General features: G+C 34.0%; 1 protein-coding gene across 2 annotated transcripts; it reads left to right on the forward strand.

Annotated features, from left to right (window-relative positions):
* The first annotated feature begins 342 nt into the window (after positions 1–342).
* On the forward strand, positions 343–18,584 carry LOC109062899 (importin-8-like). Of its 2 annotated transcripts, none has more exons than XM_042721766.1 (25): positions 343–615; positions 1,496–1,577; positions 1,764–1,920; positions 1,998–2,156; positions 3,004–3,160; positions 3,246–3,335; positions 3,527–3,621; positions 4,598–4,682; positions 4,769–4,903; positions 4,986–5,085; positions 6,109–6,185; positions 6,491–6,607; positions 6,698–6,787; positions 7,828–7,993; positions 8,961–9,121; positions 9,196–9,321; positions 11,421–11,496; positions 11,880–12,005; positions 12,241–12,338; positions 12,442–12,537; positions 13,476–13,696; positions 14,207–14,412; positions 16,060–16,281; positions 17,037–17,166; positions 17,901–18,584. In XM_042721766.1, coding segments are annotated over exons 1-25 (3,057 nt in total). In that variant the 5' UTR covers positions 343–531; the 3' UTR covers positions 17,902–18,584. The 2 variants fall into 2 exon arrangements, with proteins under 2 accessions (XP_042577700.1, XP_042577701.1); XM_042721767.1 differs by having other exon boundaries at positions 11,421–11,487.
* Positions 18,585–19,696: the final 1,112 nt, after the last annotated feature.

A 19,696-nucleotide genomic window follows, 5' to 3' on the forward strand; every position in this document is an offset into this window, starting at 1 on the left:
TAGATTTTTTTTTTACAATTATCAGTGTAATCAATCAAGTAAGGCGATAACTATTAGTTAATGTTTTACCCTATTCACCTGCAGTGTCTCGCCTTAAATATAAAATATATGTTATATCTATTCAATAAACCCTATTATATTGCGAAGAAGACTCTTTAATCAGTAGTAATATAAAAAATCTGTCAAACAATTGTTTTAGCCAATAATTCAAAACTATTCAGAATGCATAAGAAATGTATATACATTATGAATAGTGCACATAGGCCTACTCTTCGAGTCAAATTTTGTGCCACCATTTATATGCAGTTCAAACATTTAAAAGAGGGCCCTTTCATTTTTCACGTGGGCAGCAGTTGTCATGCCAGCTTCTGCCGTAAACGTCTCGCTTCGGCTTTGTTCTTTGCGACGATGACAGTCGCTTGACGGCAGACTGGGGCAGGGCTGCCTGTAAGATCTGATACATCTCTGGTTGTCCGCGCATCTGTCCGATAGTCCAAAGTTTATTCAAATTAATCCATCGCATCGGGCCTAATGGATCCCAATCGAATCATACAGGCTCTGAAGGGCACCATAGATCCAAATCTCAGGCTAGCGGCTGAGAATGAGCTCAACCAGGTCAGTGATCCATCAAGAGAAGTTTGGTGTTTCTTTAGGAAACAGAAGCACGATGAGAGCAGAGATGCTTTCAGTGAATATGCTAAATTAAGGCCTGATTTAATGCATAAGGCAGGGTGATGTTTAATCCTTCTGTCCGCGTCACTATTTTATCTTTGTTTACTATTTAGATGGTTGATTTCGTTCGTAATTGGTGTAAGGTTGCAAACTAGTTGCAATGCATTAGTGTGCAACAATAGAGACAGATGCGGTCCTCTTCTGACAAATGACTAAATTAAATTAAAATCATATTTGTGTCCTGTGCTTTAAGGTCTGGTCTGGTTTAGGTTTGATGCCAGAGAGGGAAAGAATCCCATAAATCCCCTTTGAATAATGTGGAATGTGCACTACAACACAGTTTATAGGTGTTCTACTGCGATGTGACATTCTTCATTGTGTCCTGATTCTGCTGCATGTAAATCAGCATTGCAACACACCACTGATGCAATTCAGTGCAATACACACTCTGTGCAAACAGATGAACTCATATGTGTGTTTAGAAGAGCTGATGTGCCTGCATACAAAATCTGTGTTTTTTAAATGAACAATAATTACAAATTTTTTGTTGTTGTCATTTTTTAAAAATCATTCAGTTCAGTTAGTTTCATTATTTCAGTTCAGTTTTGACATCCTGTTGGTTGTTTTTATATTTGTTAAAGACAGAATTTATTGAAATTTCATAGTTCTAAATCTAGTTATTGGCTACACCATGAAAACAGACAAACAAGAAACCATACAAAACAATCAATATTTAAAAAAATCAATAATTACAAAAATCATTAATTTCAAATATTACAATATCACTCAAAAATCATGAATTTCAAATTTTGTTATTTTTCAGTCTTACAAGATCATCAACTTCGCCCCAACTCTGCTGCAGATCATCGTTTCGGACCAGGTGGAGTTTCCTGTGCGACAGGCGGGTAAGAGCTTTTCTCATCCTATAGCGTTTTGATGCTTTTTGTACTGTAAGAAAGTATTGAACAATCAAGCTGAATGAAGCTGATCTGAATCTGAATGACTCAACCGAATCATTTTGGATTGAGGTCTTTGCGTTTAGCATTTGTGCATTCTGATTGGATGAAATAGCCGTTATGTTCTTGCTCTAGCTGCCATCTACTTGAAGAACATGGTGAGTCAGTACTGGCAGGACAGAGAGCCCTCATTGGGAGAGGTGGTGTTTCCTTTCAACATCCATGAAAACGATCGCGGACAGATCCGAGAAAACATGGTGGAGGCTATTATTCGCTGTCCAGAGTCCATAAGGTGAGTCAGTTGTGCCAGTATGTCATTTTTGCAGGTGTTATTACTTGAAAATGACTTTTCTTGTTGTTTGTTGGCAGGGCTCAGCTGACAGTATGTTTGCGTGCCATAATAAAACACGACTTTCCTGGACGGTGGACGGGCGTAGTGGACAAAATTAACCTGTACCTGCAGTCACAGAACAGTGGGAGCTGGTACGGGAGTCTGCTCGCTCTTTATCAACTCGTCAAAAACTACGAGTGAGTGAACCACAAGATTTTTGCCTCTCTTGAAGTTCCTTACCTGTGATATTTCACCGTTTACTAATGTCATAATTGTCAACCTTCAATCAAGGTTCAACGAATAGTTCACCCAAAAATAGAAAATTTCACTATTCTCAGGCCATCCAAGATGTAGATGAGTTTGTTTCTTCATCAGAACAGATTTGGAGAAGTTAATCCTCTGCAGTGAATGGGTGCCGTCAGTTAATGTTTTATGAAAAGCTGCACATACGTAACAAAAAAACCCACCACTAAAGTCCATCAGTGAATGTGAAGCGAAAAGCTGTGCTTGTAAGAAACAAATTCATCATTGAAACGTTTCAGATTCAAACTGTTGCTTTTAGCTAAAATACAAGTTCATAATCCATAATAACACTTCCTCAATTGAAAAAGTTCATCCCCTGTTGCCCTCTCGCTTCAAAATTTACCAACAAATTTGTTTTAAACTGTTTTGATCTGTGCATATTTCTCTCCTGATTCAGATTAGACTACTTTTTCACTGCACAAAGCAATATTATGGATAGATGACGCGTATGTCAGCTGAAAGCAACGGTTGGAAGTTTAAACGTCTTAATGATGGATTTGTTTTTTATAAATACACAGCTTTTTTGCAGCTGTGATGTTTATATCAGCAGTTTGGACTCTCATTCTGACGGCACCCATTCACTGCAGAGGATCCATTGATGAGCTAGCGATGTAATGCTAAATTTCTCCAAATCTGTTCTGGTTGGCTTGAAGTTAAGCACATTTTCAGAACTATTTTTTAAATGAAAGACAAAATAGAAATTTGCATGAAAGTTGATCATTCTGGTTCTGTGGTGGTCAGGTTTAAGAAGGCTGAGGAGAGGGACCCCCTGTTGGCTGCGATGCAGATCTTCTTGCCTCGGCTCCAGCAGCTCATCACTCAACTCCTGTCTGATGCCACCTTCATCTCAGTTCTGATCCAGAAGCAAATCCTAAAGATCTTCCATGCACTTGTACAGGTGTGTTTGAACATTTCTTTCATTTGTTTATCAGGTTAGTCCCAACAGGTCAGTGCTAAGTCCCTGTTTGTGTTTGTGTCTGCAGTATTCCCTTCCACTACAGCTGATCAGTAACACAGTCATGACCTACTGGATGGAGATCCTGCGCACAGTTGTTGACCGGGACGTCCCTGCAGTAAGTTTGTGATGCTTTCTTCACAGTTAAGATGTTATTGCACACTGGTGGTGGTTGAGAAGAGACCCCCCCCCACATGATTGTAAAGCGCTTTGGGTGTACAACAATACACAATAAAGCGCTATATAAATGCATCATTCATTCGTTATTGGTAAATATGATTCCATGACTCTATGCTGAATGATGTTCAGGAAACTCTGGAAGCTGATGAGGACGATCGACCGGAACTGATCTGGTGGAAATGCAAGAAATGGGCTCTGCACATCATCACGAGAATGTTTGAGAGGTGATTAAACAAGCCAGACCACAAGCCTCATTTGTGGGCATTTGTAATAGAAATAACTTTATTGATCTCACAATAGCAGACTTAAAAACAGAGCAGCACCCAGTTATTAATATAATTTTTGTATTTCAATAATGCTATTATATTATATTATATTATATTATATTATATTATATTATATTATATATTCATTGATAATTTTTGGATGATTATTTACATTAATTTTTTTATTAAAATAATTTGTGTGACTTTTTTGTATATTTTGTATGTTTATTTTAAATTATCATCACAATAACAATATTATAATTATAATTATTGTTTCATTAAATACTATTATTATTTGATTTTTGCAGTTACTATTATTATTATTATTATTAGTAATAGTAGTATATTTCTGTGTAATATTTTCTATATTAGTGGTATATTTTGTATGATCACAATAACTTGGAATATTAGTACATTTTGTGCATTAATTGTATTAATTGTTTGGCAAAATATAGTATTCTGTGTATTAGTCATATTTTGTATAATCACAATGACTTGGATTATATTATATTATTATTTCTTATATAATTATTGTATTTTGGATGATTATTTTCATTAATTTTAAAATCAAAACAACTTTTTTTTAGTATAATACGTATTCTTTTTTTATATTTTGTATCTTTATTGTATTTTTTGTATTATTATTGCATATACTATAAATGTAATATTCAAATAATACTATTATTATTTATATATTATTATTAGTAGTAGTATATTTCTGTGTATTATATTTTGTATATTAGATATTTGGATCACAGTAACTTGGATTATATTATATTATATTATATTATATTTTGTATTCAATAGAATTCACTTAGAATTATATTTTTGTGTAATACATTTTGTGTTTTAGTGGTGGATTTTGTATAATCTCAGTAATTATTATATTATGTTACATTATATTAATTGAATTGTGCTGATTTTCTGTTGTCAGATATGGCAGTCCAGGAAATGTGACGAAGGAATATGTCGAGTTTGCTGACTTTTTCTTGAAGACTTATGCTGTAGGAATCCAGCAGGTATGAGCAGAAATTGTGTAGTTTGGAAAACCCAGTAGTTGTGGTACCATGTTACCTGTAAGATCGCAATGCTGTTTTTCCTGCAGGTCTTGTTGAAAGTGATGGAGCAGCACAGACAGAGGCAGTACGTGAGTCCTCGTGTCCTCCAGCAGGCTCTGAGCTACATGACTCAGGGCGTCTCACACTCACTCACATGGAAACAGATGAAACCACACATGCAGGTGGGAGCCAGCTGAGAAACAGCATCACATGACTTCATATAAATGATGACTTCCATACAGCGTAATATCTCTGTCTCTGCAGACCATAACTCAGGAGGTGGTGTTTCCTCTGATGTGCTATAAAGATGAAGATGAAAGACTATGGCAGGAAGATCCATATGAGTACATCCGCATGAAATTTAGTCAGTGTGCTTTATTATTTTTTTGTCCTTATCACTTTGTAAAGCTTGCTTAGTGTGCTTTTGTGGCCATTAAGTTTTCTAAAGACGGTGTCATTGCACTAATTTCTCATATTGTCCAATTTATGAATAGGAGAGGGTGTAAAAAGAGAGATGTTTCTGATCTAAAAATCTCTAGCATTATTACATTCCCTCTGGGAAATTTAGTTTTCATATTTTCATTCAATTTAGTTTGCGTCATAACTCAAAAATATCTATGCATAATATATTTCATATATTAATGACTTATAAAACTAAAAAGAAAATGGTATTTATTTTTTAAATGCATAATTATTTATTTATATTATTGTTTTTAATGTATTTATTTATTTAGTATTTTTTTTTAGCCATTTAGTTTATTAAAAACAGCATCATTGCACTAATTTCACAGTTTCTCCTTGTCTTGCAACTCTTGAGTATTTGAGCCTAAAAACAAAGATGTTTTAATGCTTAGGGAGCCGAAATAGTGTTTAATTCAGCAAGATTCATTTTTGCGAATCAGTGACATTATCAGTTCAAAACTCATTAATCAGTTCTCATTATCACTAGGAAATGCCCTTACATAAGTTTTTTTTTTTTTTGTTTAATGTATTAAAATGATGTACAAAATTAAATGAGTATATTATTTTACTATATGATTAATTATTTACTATATTTTAATTTATTTTAAATTAAAATTAATATTTATTTTTATAACATTTCTTTTTTTAATATTACTAGACTTTAACTGTTTTCATTTATGCATTAAGCATTTTCAATATAGTTGACTACAATAGCTGTTCGGTTGATTGTTTTTTCTGATGTATTTCAGTCAAGGCTGAAAAATATTGAGACTGTTATTTTTTTTTTGTGGCTTTATCCATTTTTGCTTGCAAGCAGTTTAATTTCCCGTCAGTGAATTCAGGAATAGAAGCTGTTGTTTTGGATTGTGTAATGATCTGATTGGCTGATCTGTGTGGTTCCCTGTGTGTGTGTGTTCTGCTGAAGATATGTATGATGATCATGTGTCTCCCGCCACGGCCGCTCAGACTCTATTGTGTACAGCAGCCAGGAAGAGGAAGGAGGTGAGTCCACCCTAAGACTGCTCTTTAAGTCCAGGGCTCTTGTTTACATTTACATTCCAATGAAACACTCCAGAATTTCCAAGAAACGCCTTCAGATCTGATCAGAATTACTTGCTAGAGATACTGGAGGGTTGGAAGCTTTCAAGGGAAGGATTCAGAGTGAAATAACCTCAAGTATTTCATTGCAGGTGCTGTTTTCTGCAAGTCACACATTCACTGATGATTCAGTTGCATATTTTAGGGGGTAAATGGGTTCTGTCATTGCCTGTGGGTTTGTGCTCTCATTATTTTTATGTCCTTCTCAGGTCTTGCCTCAGATGATGGAGTTTTGCCATCAGATCCTCATGGATCCCAACGCTGACCCCCGCAGGAAGGACGGGGCGCTGCATGTGATCGGTGCCTTGGCTCAGCCCTTGCTAAAGGTTTGATTTAATTAGCAAGATCTTCTTTGTTCCCAATTTAATTACGAGCTTTCTGCATTCGTGTTCCTGCATGTCCTTGTCTTTCTGCAGAAGCGGGTGTACAGGGACCAGATGGAGCTCATGTTACAAAACTATGTGTTTCCTCTGCTCAACTCTAATCTTGGCTACTTAAGGGCCCGGGTGAGTGAGTGTTTACTACCAAATAAAAATAATAAATTTTTTTATATTATTTATAAACTATATATAACTCCATCAGCACTGTGAAAATAATAACTCTATACTGTATAATTACTCATAAAACTTTTTAAAGATTGTTTTTTTTACATTTTTTATTGTTTTGTTTTTTGCTAAATTTTTTTTTTTTTTAAAATTTTTGTTTGTTTTTTTTTTAAATTTGTTATACTTATTGTTTTTTTATTTAAATGGTTTTTATTTAAAATTTTTGTTTGTTGTATTTCATAGTTTTTTATACTTATTTTTATTTTATTTATTTTATTTGATCTAATATTTTATTTTATATTTTATTTTAAGTTCTTTATTTCAATTAATAATTTTTTTTTCTTATAGTTTTAGGATAGGAATTGGTCAGGATGGTCAACTAATCATCCTAACTAGTCAGTAATTGAGTTTTCCTTTAATTTAAAGTCTTCTTAATTTAAATTTCAAAGATCTTCTCAGATCTTGATTACTAATAGACTAACTGTCAGCACAATAAAAGCATTTCAGAGAAGTTGTCTACAAATCCAGGTCTCTAAAGCACAGCCGTTTCAGCCATCAGAGCACCGCGTTCTTTACAAAATCTCCAAAAATAAATTTCAAGACAATTACTGTCAAATTTCAAATGGCCTTCTGTGAAAAATGCTGTTATAAGGCATACTTTAAGTCTCTTTTTTTTGTGAGTACTATAACAGTTTTGTGCGATTGAAGTTGTTAATTAGCATGGTTATTTGTTGGCTATCTGTCTTTTACCCTATTAATGTTCTGTGCTCCTAGTCCATAGTCCATTTCTGGTGGGCATGACCAACTATTTGCTCAAACAAATTTAAAAGCAAATTTTGCACAGAGCTTTGGCTATCAAAACTGCATCTGTCAAGAGTCCTTCAATGCAACACTGGTTTCCATGGTGGTGTGATTCTGGTCTTTCTGTGCTGTGTGTGTGTGTGTGTGTGTATGTGTGTGTGTGTGTGTGTGTGTGTATGTGTGTGTGTGTGTGTGTGCAGTCATGCTGGGTGCTGCACTCGTTCAGTCCTTTGAGGTTCCATAATGAGCTGGTCCTGAGGAACGCTGTGGAGCTGGTCAAACAGAATCTGGTGGATGACAAGGAGATGCCGGTCAAAGTGGAGGCAGCCATTGCACTGCAGACACTCGTCAGGAACCAGGAGCAAGGTTTGATCTCACACAGACACACACACACTTAAAGTGAGTCACTTTGAAACTGAAAAAGTACTGCGACTCAGTCTCTGAATGTTGGTTTGATTAGGCCTTGAGTGGAAGTTTAAATTGGTTTTACACATTTTTATTCGACTACTTGAGGAGTTTATGGAGTGATGTGAAGTTTTGAGGGATGTAGTTTGCGAGATTGTTGCTATGGTGTTTTAAGTAGTTGCTAGGCCTTTGCGAGGGTCTGTGGGCTGGTTGTTAGGGTGTTTATAAAAGCTCAACAATGACAAAAAAATATATACAAAAAATTATATGTCGTTGTTTTTTTGGAGTTTTTTTAATAAAGAGGCCTGTCATGGATAAATAAACATGACACTAAAGTCGCCAGTAGGTGGCAGCAAGTGCCTGTTTTAATAAGTGATTCATTGACTTCAAATGAATAGTAGGACCCTTGCTGTCTATGGAGGGTCAGAAAGCTCTCGGATTTCATCAAAATAAATTAATTTGTGTTCAGAAGAAGAGCAAAGGTCTTGGTTTTGCTGGCGTGTTCTGCTATTATGTTGCTACTGTAGCTTCTGCTAGAGCCTTACAAGGTGGTTGCTTTTACTGAATTGCTAGGGCATTTAAATGTTGTTGCTAGGGTGTTTAAGATCATTTCTGGACAGATGAACAGTGGTACTGATATATTAACAGACAGAATAAGAAGCTTAAATAAAATAAAAGTATGTAGGCTTTATCAAGAGACAAACAGAATGAAAATAAATGCGCCTGCTTTCATTTGAGAACAAAATGCATAACACTAATGCACTTAATATGCAGCAAATAAATTTTACTAAATTAAATTAGTTGACTCTCTGTAATTGGTTTAAGAAATGATTGGATTAACCTATTTAAATCAAAGTCTGCTGTCTGCCTGTCCAGTGCTTGCTTAATTCTTCCCTCTTTCCGCCTTTTGTGTATTGTATGAGTGCAGCTAAGGTCTACATCCGAGCCTTCATCAAGCCTGTGATGCAGGAGCTGCTGCACATCATCAAAGAAACGGAGAACGATGACCTCACCAGTGTCATTCAGAAGATGATCTGTGAATACAGCGAGGAAGTGGCTGTCATTGCGGTGGATATGACACAGAACCTGGTACTGCACTCGTCTTCTCAGTTTATCATTAAGCAAGTAGACGGTTTCATGCTGAAAGAGGTTGTTGTGCACAGGCGGAGATCTTCAGCAAGATTCTCCAGAGTGAAGAATACGAGGAAAGTGAAGATAAGACTGTGATGGCTCTGGGAATCCTCAGCACCATAGACACTATCCTCACAGTCATGGGGGACCGAAAAGAGGTTTGGACACGCCTTTTTCATTAATTTTTAGCAAGAGAAGAAAACACTACTGTTTTTTTCTGATATATTTGGGAAATAAATGTATACTTTTATTCAGCATGGACTGATCGATATATTTAATTAGTCAACATTATAACATTTAAAATGTTACTGTTTCAAATAAATGCTGTTATTAAGTGATTTCTGAAGATCATGTGACAGTAAAGACCGCTGAAAATTCAGTTTTGCCATTACAAATTACATTTTAAAATTAATTCAACAAGAAAACAGTTATTTTAAATTGTAATAATATTTCACATATTACTGCTTTTACTGTATTTTTGGTCAAATAAATGCAGCCTTCATGAGCATAAGAGACTTCTTTAGTTAAACAATCTTTTTGAACCCAAACTTTTAAATGATAATATTCATTATTGGTATATCAGCTTGCAAAAATATTTTATTAAATTTTTTTTTTTATTATTATTATTTTTTTTTTACATTAAATTAATTTAATTTTTTTTTGTTTGAGGCTGAGTACCTTTAAGTATTCCAAAAAAGCTAATTCTGCATTGGATTCATTTTTGATGGAAAAAAATGTTAAATGAAATTATTGCATATATTTCAGAATTATGCAAAAATTATTATATATATATTCAAAAGTTTGGGATTAGTAAGACTTGTAATGTTTTGTCTCTTCTGCTCATCAAGGCTGCATTTATTTGATCAAAAATGCAAAAAAAACTGTAATCTTGCAAAATGTTATTAGAATATAAAATAATGGTTTCTATTTTAATATCCGTTAAAGTATAATTTATATCTGTGATACAAAGCTGAATTTCCAGCATCATGACTCCAGTATAAAAGTGTCACATGATCCTTCAGAAATCATTCTAATATGCTGATTTATTATTAGAATTATCAATGTTGGCAACAGCCAAATATCTTTTGGAAATTGTGATTCTGAATTTTCAGGATTCTTTGATTGCATAAAAAGTTAAAAAGAAGAGCAATTTTTTTTTTAAAATAGAAATCTTTTTTAACAATATACACAACCATACAAAAATAAAAGATTTCTATTTTGAATAAACTTTCTTTTTTTGAAAGAAATTAAAACTTTCATTCAGCAAGGATGTGTTAAATTGATAAGAAGTGATAGAAAAGATTTATATTGTTAGAAAAGATTTCTATTTTGAATAAATGCTGTTCTTTTAAACTTTTTATTCATCAAAGAATCCTAAAAAAAAAGTATCGCAGTTTCCAAAAAAAATATTTGGCAGTACAACTGTTGCCAACATTGATCATTCTAATAATAAATCAGCATATTGGAATGATTTCTGAAGGATCATGTGACACTTTTATACTGGAGTCATGATGCTGGAAATTCAGCTTTGCATCACAGATATAAATTATATTTTAAAGGATATTTAAATTAAATTAAATTTTATATTCTAATAACATTTTGCAAGATTACAGGTTTTTTTTTGCATTTTTGATCAAATAAATGCACGCCTGATGAGCAGAAGAGACTTCTTTAAAAAACATTACAAGACTTACTGATCCCAAACTTTTGAACAGAAGTGTGTGTGTGTGTGTATGTGTGTGATATATATATATATATATATATATATATATATATATATATATATATATATATATATATATATATATTTGCAAGTTTTTATACGTTATACACTTGGATTATATGAAAAATATCCTGGCTGCTTGCTTCCATATAATGAAAGTGGATGAACTGCATTTTTTCAAGTTTGCAAGTTTTTATACGTTATACACTTGGATTAATTCCGAGGTTTTTTTTTTTGTTTTTTTTTTTTTGAAGTCATGCACTAACTTTGTACAAGGAATGGACTGAAATGTCAGATTCATGAACAAATTGTTCTTTTGACTCATGTCTTTTAAATGAATAAGTTAATCCAGTTCACAAAACTGGTCTGAATGATTTATTTGCAAATTGGCCTGATGAGAATGATCATGTTTGTGTGAAAGGTCTCTTTAAATTGCATCAAACTTTGTTTGAACATGTTGTGATGTTTCTGAAAACAGAAATGAGGTTGATCTATTTCCTTCTTTCTCTCTTTCTCTATTTGTATCAATCTTAGATCAGTCAACAGCTGGAGGGTATATGCCTGCAGGTGATCGGTCTTGTTCTCCAGAAACCCATCATAGGTATGGCAGGTGTGTGCGTGACACTATTTTCTATTTCAAGATTATTTTTTATCGTTTTTTGCATTAATATGAAATGTTTTAGTGACATCTCATAAATTACATTAAATAATTTTAAAGACATCCCCATTATGATTTTTAAGGCGCATTCACAGTGATTAATACAGTGATATGATGGAAGAGAAAACAGGAGAGATACGGTTACATTCTGTAGTTGCTTGTCAAACTCCAGCAATTTAATCGCTGTCACCATTTGACCACTTGGTGGAGCTTGGAATTAAAATCTCAATAGCAATACTTTTTAATTATGCAAAATATATATCCTTTTGACTGTCCTCAAAACATGATTTCTCTGTTTCAGAAGCGATCGGTCACATTCTCTCTGTCTTTTTCAGAGTTTTATGAGGAGATCCTGTCGCTGGCGTTTGGGCTCACCTGTTATTCCATCTCCCCTCAGATGTGGCAGCTGTTGGGGGTCTTGTACGATGTCTTCCAGCACGACTGCTTTGACTACTTCACAGGTCTCAGACACGCATGTAGCTCAGATACTTCACCTGTGGTGTAAAACACAGCCGAGAGCCAAGCTCAGACTTGATCTCTCCGCTCCACCTTAAACTATAAATCATGTCATGATTGAACGAGGTTAAAAGAGTCATTAAGTTGATGGATGTGCGAATTTACGTGAGTTATCTGAAAATGATCGTGGCGATATTGAGAACTTGGTTAATGATGTGATTTATTACCTTGTTGATGCAGATATGATGCCCCTCTTGCACAATTATGTTACTGTGGACACAAATATGCTGCTGTCAGACCCCAAATACCTGGAGGTCATTTACACCATGTGCAAAAAGGTCTTATTATGCATTTCCTCTATTCAATTATTCCATTTAAAGTGTATTATGGCATTCTTCCATATGCATTCGACATTTGAACTTTTGACCTCTCATCCTCCAGGTCCTAACTAGTGATGCTGGGGAAGACCCAGAATGCCATGCTGCCAAACTTCTAGAGGTCATTATATTACAGTGTCGTGGACGTGGCATTGACCAGGTAAGTTGTGTGTGGAGGTTGATATGTATATGCAAATTTAGGTGTGTTTTGTTATGTGTTAATGTTGTGTGTCAGGACCTGTGTTATTTTTGTATTCTTTTTAATATACCATTTTAGTTTCTATTAATATTTGGAATTAAAACGTTCAATTTTAGTGTAATTTTCTGTAGTTTTTTTACATTTTTTTTTTTATATTGTTACTAGTTTTTTTTAAATTAGTTTTTGTGTCCCTTTCTCTCTCTCTCTCTCTCTCTCTCTCTCTCTCTCTCTCTCTCTCTATATATATATATATATATGTGTGTGTGTGTATGTGTATGTTATTTTTTTATGAATTTTTGTGTAGTTGTAAAAAAGTAAATAAAAAAAATTATCTTTATTTCTTTTTATTTAGTTTTAGGTCCGTTCAGTTTAGTTTACTTTTTGATTGATTTATTGATTTATTCATAGTTACTAATTATAGTGGTTCAAATTAAATTTATTTCAGTTTGTTGCCAAGCCAATATTTCTAATTTTTAGTTTAGATTAGATTAAGTTTTTCATATAAATTTATTTTATTTTTGTAATTTTTATTAGTGCTTTGATTAGTTTGTGTCCTTTTTTTTTCTAAAGGTAATAATAAATTATATTTATTTAATTTTAATGTATGTTTCAGTTCTTGTTCAGTTTTGGTTTATTTATTTCTTTATTTATTTATTTATTTAAATTTAGTAATTTTAGTGCTTTATTTAATATATGTATGTATGTATGTATATATATGTTTTTTCAATAACTAAATATGTTTTAAATGGTTTTAGTTTAAAGAAACTATAATAGCCGTGATCAGTATGCTTTAAAAGTGACAGCTAATTGATTAATGGTGTGTATTGCTGGTTTACTGAGCAATATCAAATGTGCACATTAATGTAACATCAAATCTGGTGCCTTTGTGTGTTTGTTAGTGTATCCCATTGTTTGTGGAGGCGGTGCTGGAGCGGTTAACACAAGGTGTGAAGTCCAGCGATCTCCGCACCATGTGTCTACAGGTAGTGATCGCAGCTCTGTACTACAACCCCACTCTACTGATACACACACTGGAGAACATCCGCTTCCCACACAGCCCAGAGCCAATCACAGCGCAGTTCATCAACCAATGGATGAACGACACAGAGCTCTTTTTAGGGTAAGGCTGTTTGCAAAGGAAATGCCTTAAGTTAGCTTCATAAGGTCACATGCACTTTATTAACGGAGATTGATTTAGATTAAACACATTTATCTGTATTTATGCTGATATGGCAGCTGTTCATGACTGTTAAAACTAACTTTGGAATGGTTTTACATTTCTGTTAAAATCCAGAATTTGAATTGTGGTACTGAATTTGAATTTTGAATTTGAGGAAATATAATTATATCACTACTAGTTTGAAATAATAACTGCCATCTTTTTAGTATGAATTCTAAACATGTTAACACTCAGTATGTGGAGTGTTCCCAGAAACATTTCAATTCTGATTCACACTCATTTTTGCATTCTGGTTACTGAGTGTCACTGCCATCGTTTTACTGTAGTTCTCTTAGAAATCTTTACTTCCCTTTAAATGAACTATATTTATCTTATTATATTAGATCAAACTACATATTTAATTTTATAAGTATATGATTGCTTGTTGTTGCTTATTGTTGTCTACCACAGACTACATGATCGTAAGATGTGCATCATTGGGCTGAGTGTTTTGATGGAGCTGCCCAGCCGTCCTGCAGTCCTGGGGGAAGTTGCAGGTCAGATCGTTCCCTCCATCCTCCTCCTCTTCCTGGGTTTAAAGCACATCTACGCCTCGCGAGTGCTCAACAAACCGGAGCAGCTCGCCAGAGCTCAAGGCACAGAGGAGGAAGAGAATGGTGAGATTGTGTGTGACTGAGACATTCTTAAGCATTTCACTTGCAGAGCGTTTACTGTCTGTACTTTTAAGACTTCTATGTGTAAATGATCTCATTTACATACAGAACCCTTAGTGATACCATAGCCATTGCTCTAATTAAACAAGGGTCACAGGAGAGTCAGGTGTTTTGTTGCAAAAAACCTTGACTAGTGCAACAAATTACTTGTAGGGAAACAAAAAATGCTTAATTATGTATAAAATAGCTGCTTTGACAGACGAACACAGCAAATAGAATATAGTTATGTATTTAGTGACTTATTCAGTCCAGTGTTTGTTGTTGCTGGTTGTTTGGTGGTCTGTATGATTACATTAATCTCAAAGTCCTTGTCTCACTTCACCTCAGGTAAACTTAATCCCTGCACAGGAAGTACTATTTCTGGCATATATAGCTTCAGGTTGGTCTTTAGTCATCAGGGTTTACGGACGACTGAGAACTGATTGCATCGCTCTAACAGGACCCAGGAGACGTGGGAAATGGAGGAACGACTTGTGCATGTTAGTTTAACATGATTCTGAACCTTTGGACTTCGAGCACTTGACTCGAATTAAATAGATCTTCATGACCCTACACCCCTGACCTGAATTCTGACAGCATCATACTGTTGGAGTTATGGATTTATTGATACTATGATGCTGGATTCTGTGAAACACAGACATCAGCTGCATGCGGGAATGCATATTTCCAGTATGCTCTCAGTGTCTGGGTTGAAGAGGCAATTATGCAGTATTGCATTTAAGTATAAATCTTACCAAATTAAGTGAGAGGTTTATGCCTAAATAAGGAAAATATGAGTTTTATTTAAGAGAGATTCTCTGAAAATGAGCCTTAAAGGGATAGTTTACCCAAAAATTAAACTTTTGTCATTATTTACTCATTCTCAAGTTGTTCCAAACCTGTATGAATGTTTTTATTCTGCTGTACACAAAAGATGCTTTGAAAAATGTTGGAAACCAAGCTGCTTCTGGTCCCCATTGACTTCCATAGTATAAAAAAAGAACTATGGAATTCAGTGGGGACCAGAAACTGCTTGGTTGCCCACATTCTTCAAAATATCTTCTTTTGTGTTCAGCATTTTTGGAATAACTTGAGGGTGAACAAATGATGAAAAGTTTTGTCATAATTCTCTCATCATGTTAGCAAACAAGAAGTTGATGGTAGCCATTGGCTTATATAGTATGGAGAAAAAAAAAAGTACTGTGGAAATCGATGGCTTCCTGCAGCTGTTTGGTTACCAGCATTCTTCAAATTATCTTCTTTTACCACCATTGTTTCTTCCAGTGTTTACTTTGGTTTGTGACACACTAATAATCATAATTTGGTGTACTTTATATTACGAAAAATATGCAAATTTGTATGTAGCTATTGTTTCATGTTAAAACCAACAATATATAAATTCCAAAATGTTTCTTTTAGATCATCGACCAAAGGCTTTTTTCGCTTCGTTCTATTGGGACCGGTAGTGCGAGATTCAAACACTGGAAATTTCTATTTTTAGAATTGACCTTTACTTTGACGATATCCAGACTACATCACCAAGCCCCTCCCCTTCACTACTCTGAAAATGTGCTACTCTGAGTTTAGAAATTCATCATGTCTGTTTTCCAGAGGAGATTCCTAGCGATGAGGACGAGGTCGGACAGAAAGGGGTGGCCCTGCAGTCATCGGGTGCTCCCACTGGGAATGACAATGAAGATGAAGATGATGAGGACGATGATGAATACTGGGATGATGAAGGTCTGGAGGGGACCCCATTAGAGGAGTACAGCACACCACTGGACTATGACAACGGAGAGGATGAATATCAGTTCTTCACCGCCTCCCTGCTCCGTATGCACATTTAATATATCACACATGTACATTTACATAATACATTAATTACATATGTCACACTATGCCATATTTGCATAGAACAGCCCCACCCACATCTCGTTTGTCCAAAATCCGGCTTCATATAGATGAATATTAAATAAATGTGTAGTCCATGCATAATATGTCCATACAAATTAATAATTTTAGTCAACATCAAGATATTAGGTTAAAATTTCTGAAGTGTTTTACCATTTTTTATTTTTTTTTGGTCTGCGCTTGTTCATTTGAAGCAGTCATGTAGTGTAGTAAATCAATTTTTTACATTCCTACATTTTTAATGTTGTTTTGGAATTAAATTGGTTGTAGAAAATTGCATTCATAATAAATATTTAATTAATAATTAAAAATTGGAGGGCAAAACTGCATGGCAACTCCCCAAAATGTCAAATAAGTTTTCCTTGAAATAAGTTGATTTTATGACTCAATATTTGTTTAATTATTTTCCATTTCATCACACTTTCCACAATTTTTAATAATCTTTTTTACTTAGTTAATTTGAAACGATCCTAAAGTTTGGCAAATTCATTTTTAAAATTAATAATATTCTGTGTAGTTTCTTAATTAACATCGTCATTAAATTTGCATGCATCTTTTTTTCTTTGCAAAAAGAAAAACACTTTATATTATTAATTTACTTAAACACCAACATAAATTGATGTTCAGCAATTGTCCACAAGTGCAGCACCAGTAACTGGAAACATTTCCTGTTGCAGGTGTTCAGAGTTCAGATGCAGGCTGGTATCAGTCCCTCACTTCACCTCTAAGTGAAGACCAGAGGAAACAACTGCAGGAGATCTATAACCTTGCCCAGCAGAGGAGGAGTGCAGGAGGCAAGGGACTGTGGTGAGTGTGGATCGGTGGTTCACAACAACTAGAAGCAGCACATCAGCGTTAACTGCTTTAAGGCTCCACAGAAAGCATGTTTATCTTGTACAAATATTCTGTATACACTACTGTTTAAAGTTTAGGGTCGATAAGATTTAATAAGATTTCTGTAGGAAGTTTATGCTCCCCAAGGCTGCATTTGTTTGATCAAAAATACAGTAATATTGTGAAATATTATTACAATTTAAACTGTGTTCTATTTTAAAATGTTATTTATTCCCGGGAATTTTCAGCATCATTTCTTCAGTGTCACATGATCCTTCAGAAAACATTCTAATATGCTGATTTGCTGCTCAAGAAACATGTTAAAAAAAAATTTTACATCTCAAAACCACTTTTCAATAATGTACACATTTTTATTTGATGATTTTTCTTAAAATATTTTATTGTGACAATATCGCACAGTAACAGCACTATTAAATTAATATTGCATATATATTTCAGTCTTGCCTCTATATATGATTTATGATTTTGACCTCTCAAATGGGCGGGACATTAATCGAAACAGTGATGTGTATGATTGACAGCGTTTAAAATCAAAAACATTAGCATAGTACTCAGCGACACGGATGAAGTATTTAAAAGCATTTGTCGTCACTCTAGCACATTTAACATTCACATTACATTATTTATCTGTCTGATGACTGCTCTTGTTACTTCAAGCACTTGAAATAATGTTCATCTCTCTGCAGAGATGTTCCAGTTGCAGGTTGGAGATACCTGACACTTTAGATTTGGATCTGAGTTCTGACACCGAAAATGGCTTAAACTCTGGAGACTAGAGACATCTCGGTCAGGATGGATGGGATCTTTAACCCAGCACCCAAAGCAAGCTCTTCAGATCCATGACTCTTAATAGGAACACTGAGACATCGTCAAAACTGGTCAGAAAAAACTGGTCAGAAAGGCACCAGTGAAGTCGAAGAGGTTACTCTGGGTCACCCCTTCCCTGAAGCTGTGTGTGTGTGTGTCTGCGCATCTGTACGGAATTATGGGTGTTTGCGCACGTGTGCAGACAGGTGTGTGTGTTTATAAGTAATTGAATGTTATATATTTTGTTTCTCTCAGTCTCTCCATTTGCAATGAGTCAGTAAGAAACTTGACAAAGGCAGTGAGGTGAGACATGTCAGGACAAGCCAGAGAGAGACAGATGGACACCGCTTCAGACTGACACACAAATGGAGGGATTTGTTGTGTTGGTCAGTGCCTTCAGAGATACGTAGGCATTTTTTCTGCCCAAACAGATCATGTGCACTGGCTAGATGTCAGAAGAACGATGTTTATAGTTGTCATATGTTTGTATGTTTCAGAGTTTGTTTTTGTAACAGTGCGTTTTCAGAATTAACTTAAGTCATAAAAGTTAATATAACACTGTTCATTTGCAGTTTATTATTATTTTTTATTTTTTTAATGGTTATGCAGTCATGTAATCATTGATTTGTGTATATTTTCCAGATCATATTATTTAGCATATTTAGCCAGATCATATTTCATCCCAAAATCAAAAGAAAACTTGAAGAAATTATATTGTACATTTTATTTTAAGAAAATTAAATCTATTTCAGTATCATTATGATTTTTTATATGTAATTTTCCAACAGTTAAGCACATTTTGCACAAATTTCTTTATTGCAATATATGAAAATTTTCTTTTTATTTATATATATATATAATGGCATATTGTTATATTTATATATATATATATATATATATATATAAGTTTTTTCCACATTTTTATTTATATATAAATAATGGCATATTGTTATATTTGCTAGAGATTATATTTTATAGAATTTACATTTTTTAAATGTATTTTTATGTATTTTTTATTATATATATATATATATATATATATATATATATATATATATATATATATATATATATATATATATATATATATATATATATATATATATATATTTTATTTTTTTTTTTTTTCCCATGTTTTTTCAAATTTATTCCATAAATGTACATATAAATATTTTAGATACAGTACTTCAGATATTACCATGATTTATGGTTACAAATTATGCATTTTTTAATTTATGCATAATTTAAATAATATAATTTTTTTTTTTTTTTTTTGCTTCTGCTACTAACAGTTGGTGGAAAGTGTTTAAATGTGCTTAATTGTCAAGAAAATTATTTCACAATGCAAAAAAGCACCATCAGCAGTCAGTTGCGCTGTTCAATCTGCTTGCAAGAGTGATTTGACTGTAGGGAGCCACCAGATGTATTTAAACGGCCCCCCCAGAAGGGTAATTTTAACACTTCTTGCATAAAATCATGTTTAGCCAGATGTTCACCCGTCACTGAATCTTTCAAAGTGAGTTTATCATCATGATTCATTATCCCTGTCTTCCTGTTCCATTAGCAAGTCCAAACCCAGAGCAATTTGCTAAAGTTCTGCGTGGAAGCACAGGTCACGGTCAAGGCAGTGCAATCATTGTGTGAAATATCCCACAGCTCTTTATTGATTTCCTGC

This window comes from Cyprinus carpio, chromosome B4 (assembly GCF_018340385.1).
Source record: "Cyprinus carpio isolate SPL01 chromosome B4, ASM1834038v1, whole genome shotgun sequence".
Classification (NCBI taxonomy): Eukaryota; Metazoa; Chordata; class Actinopteri; order Cypriniformes; family Cyprinidae; genus Cyprinus; species Cyprinus carpio.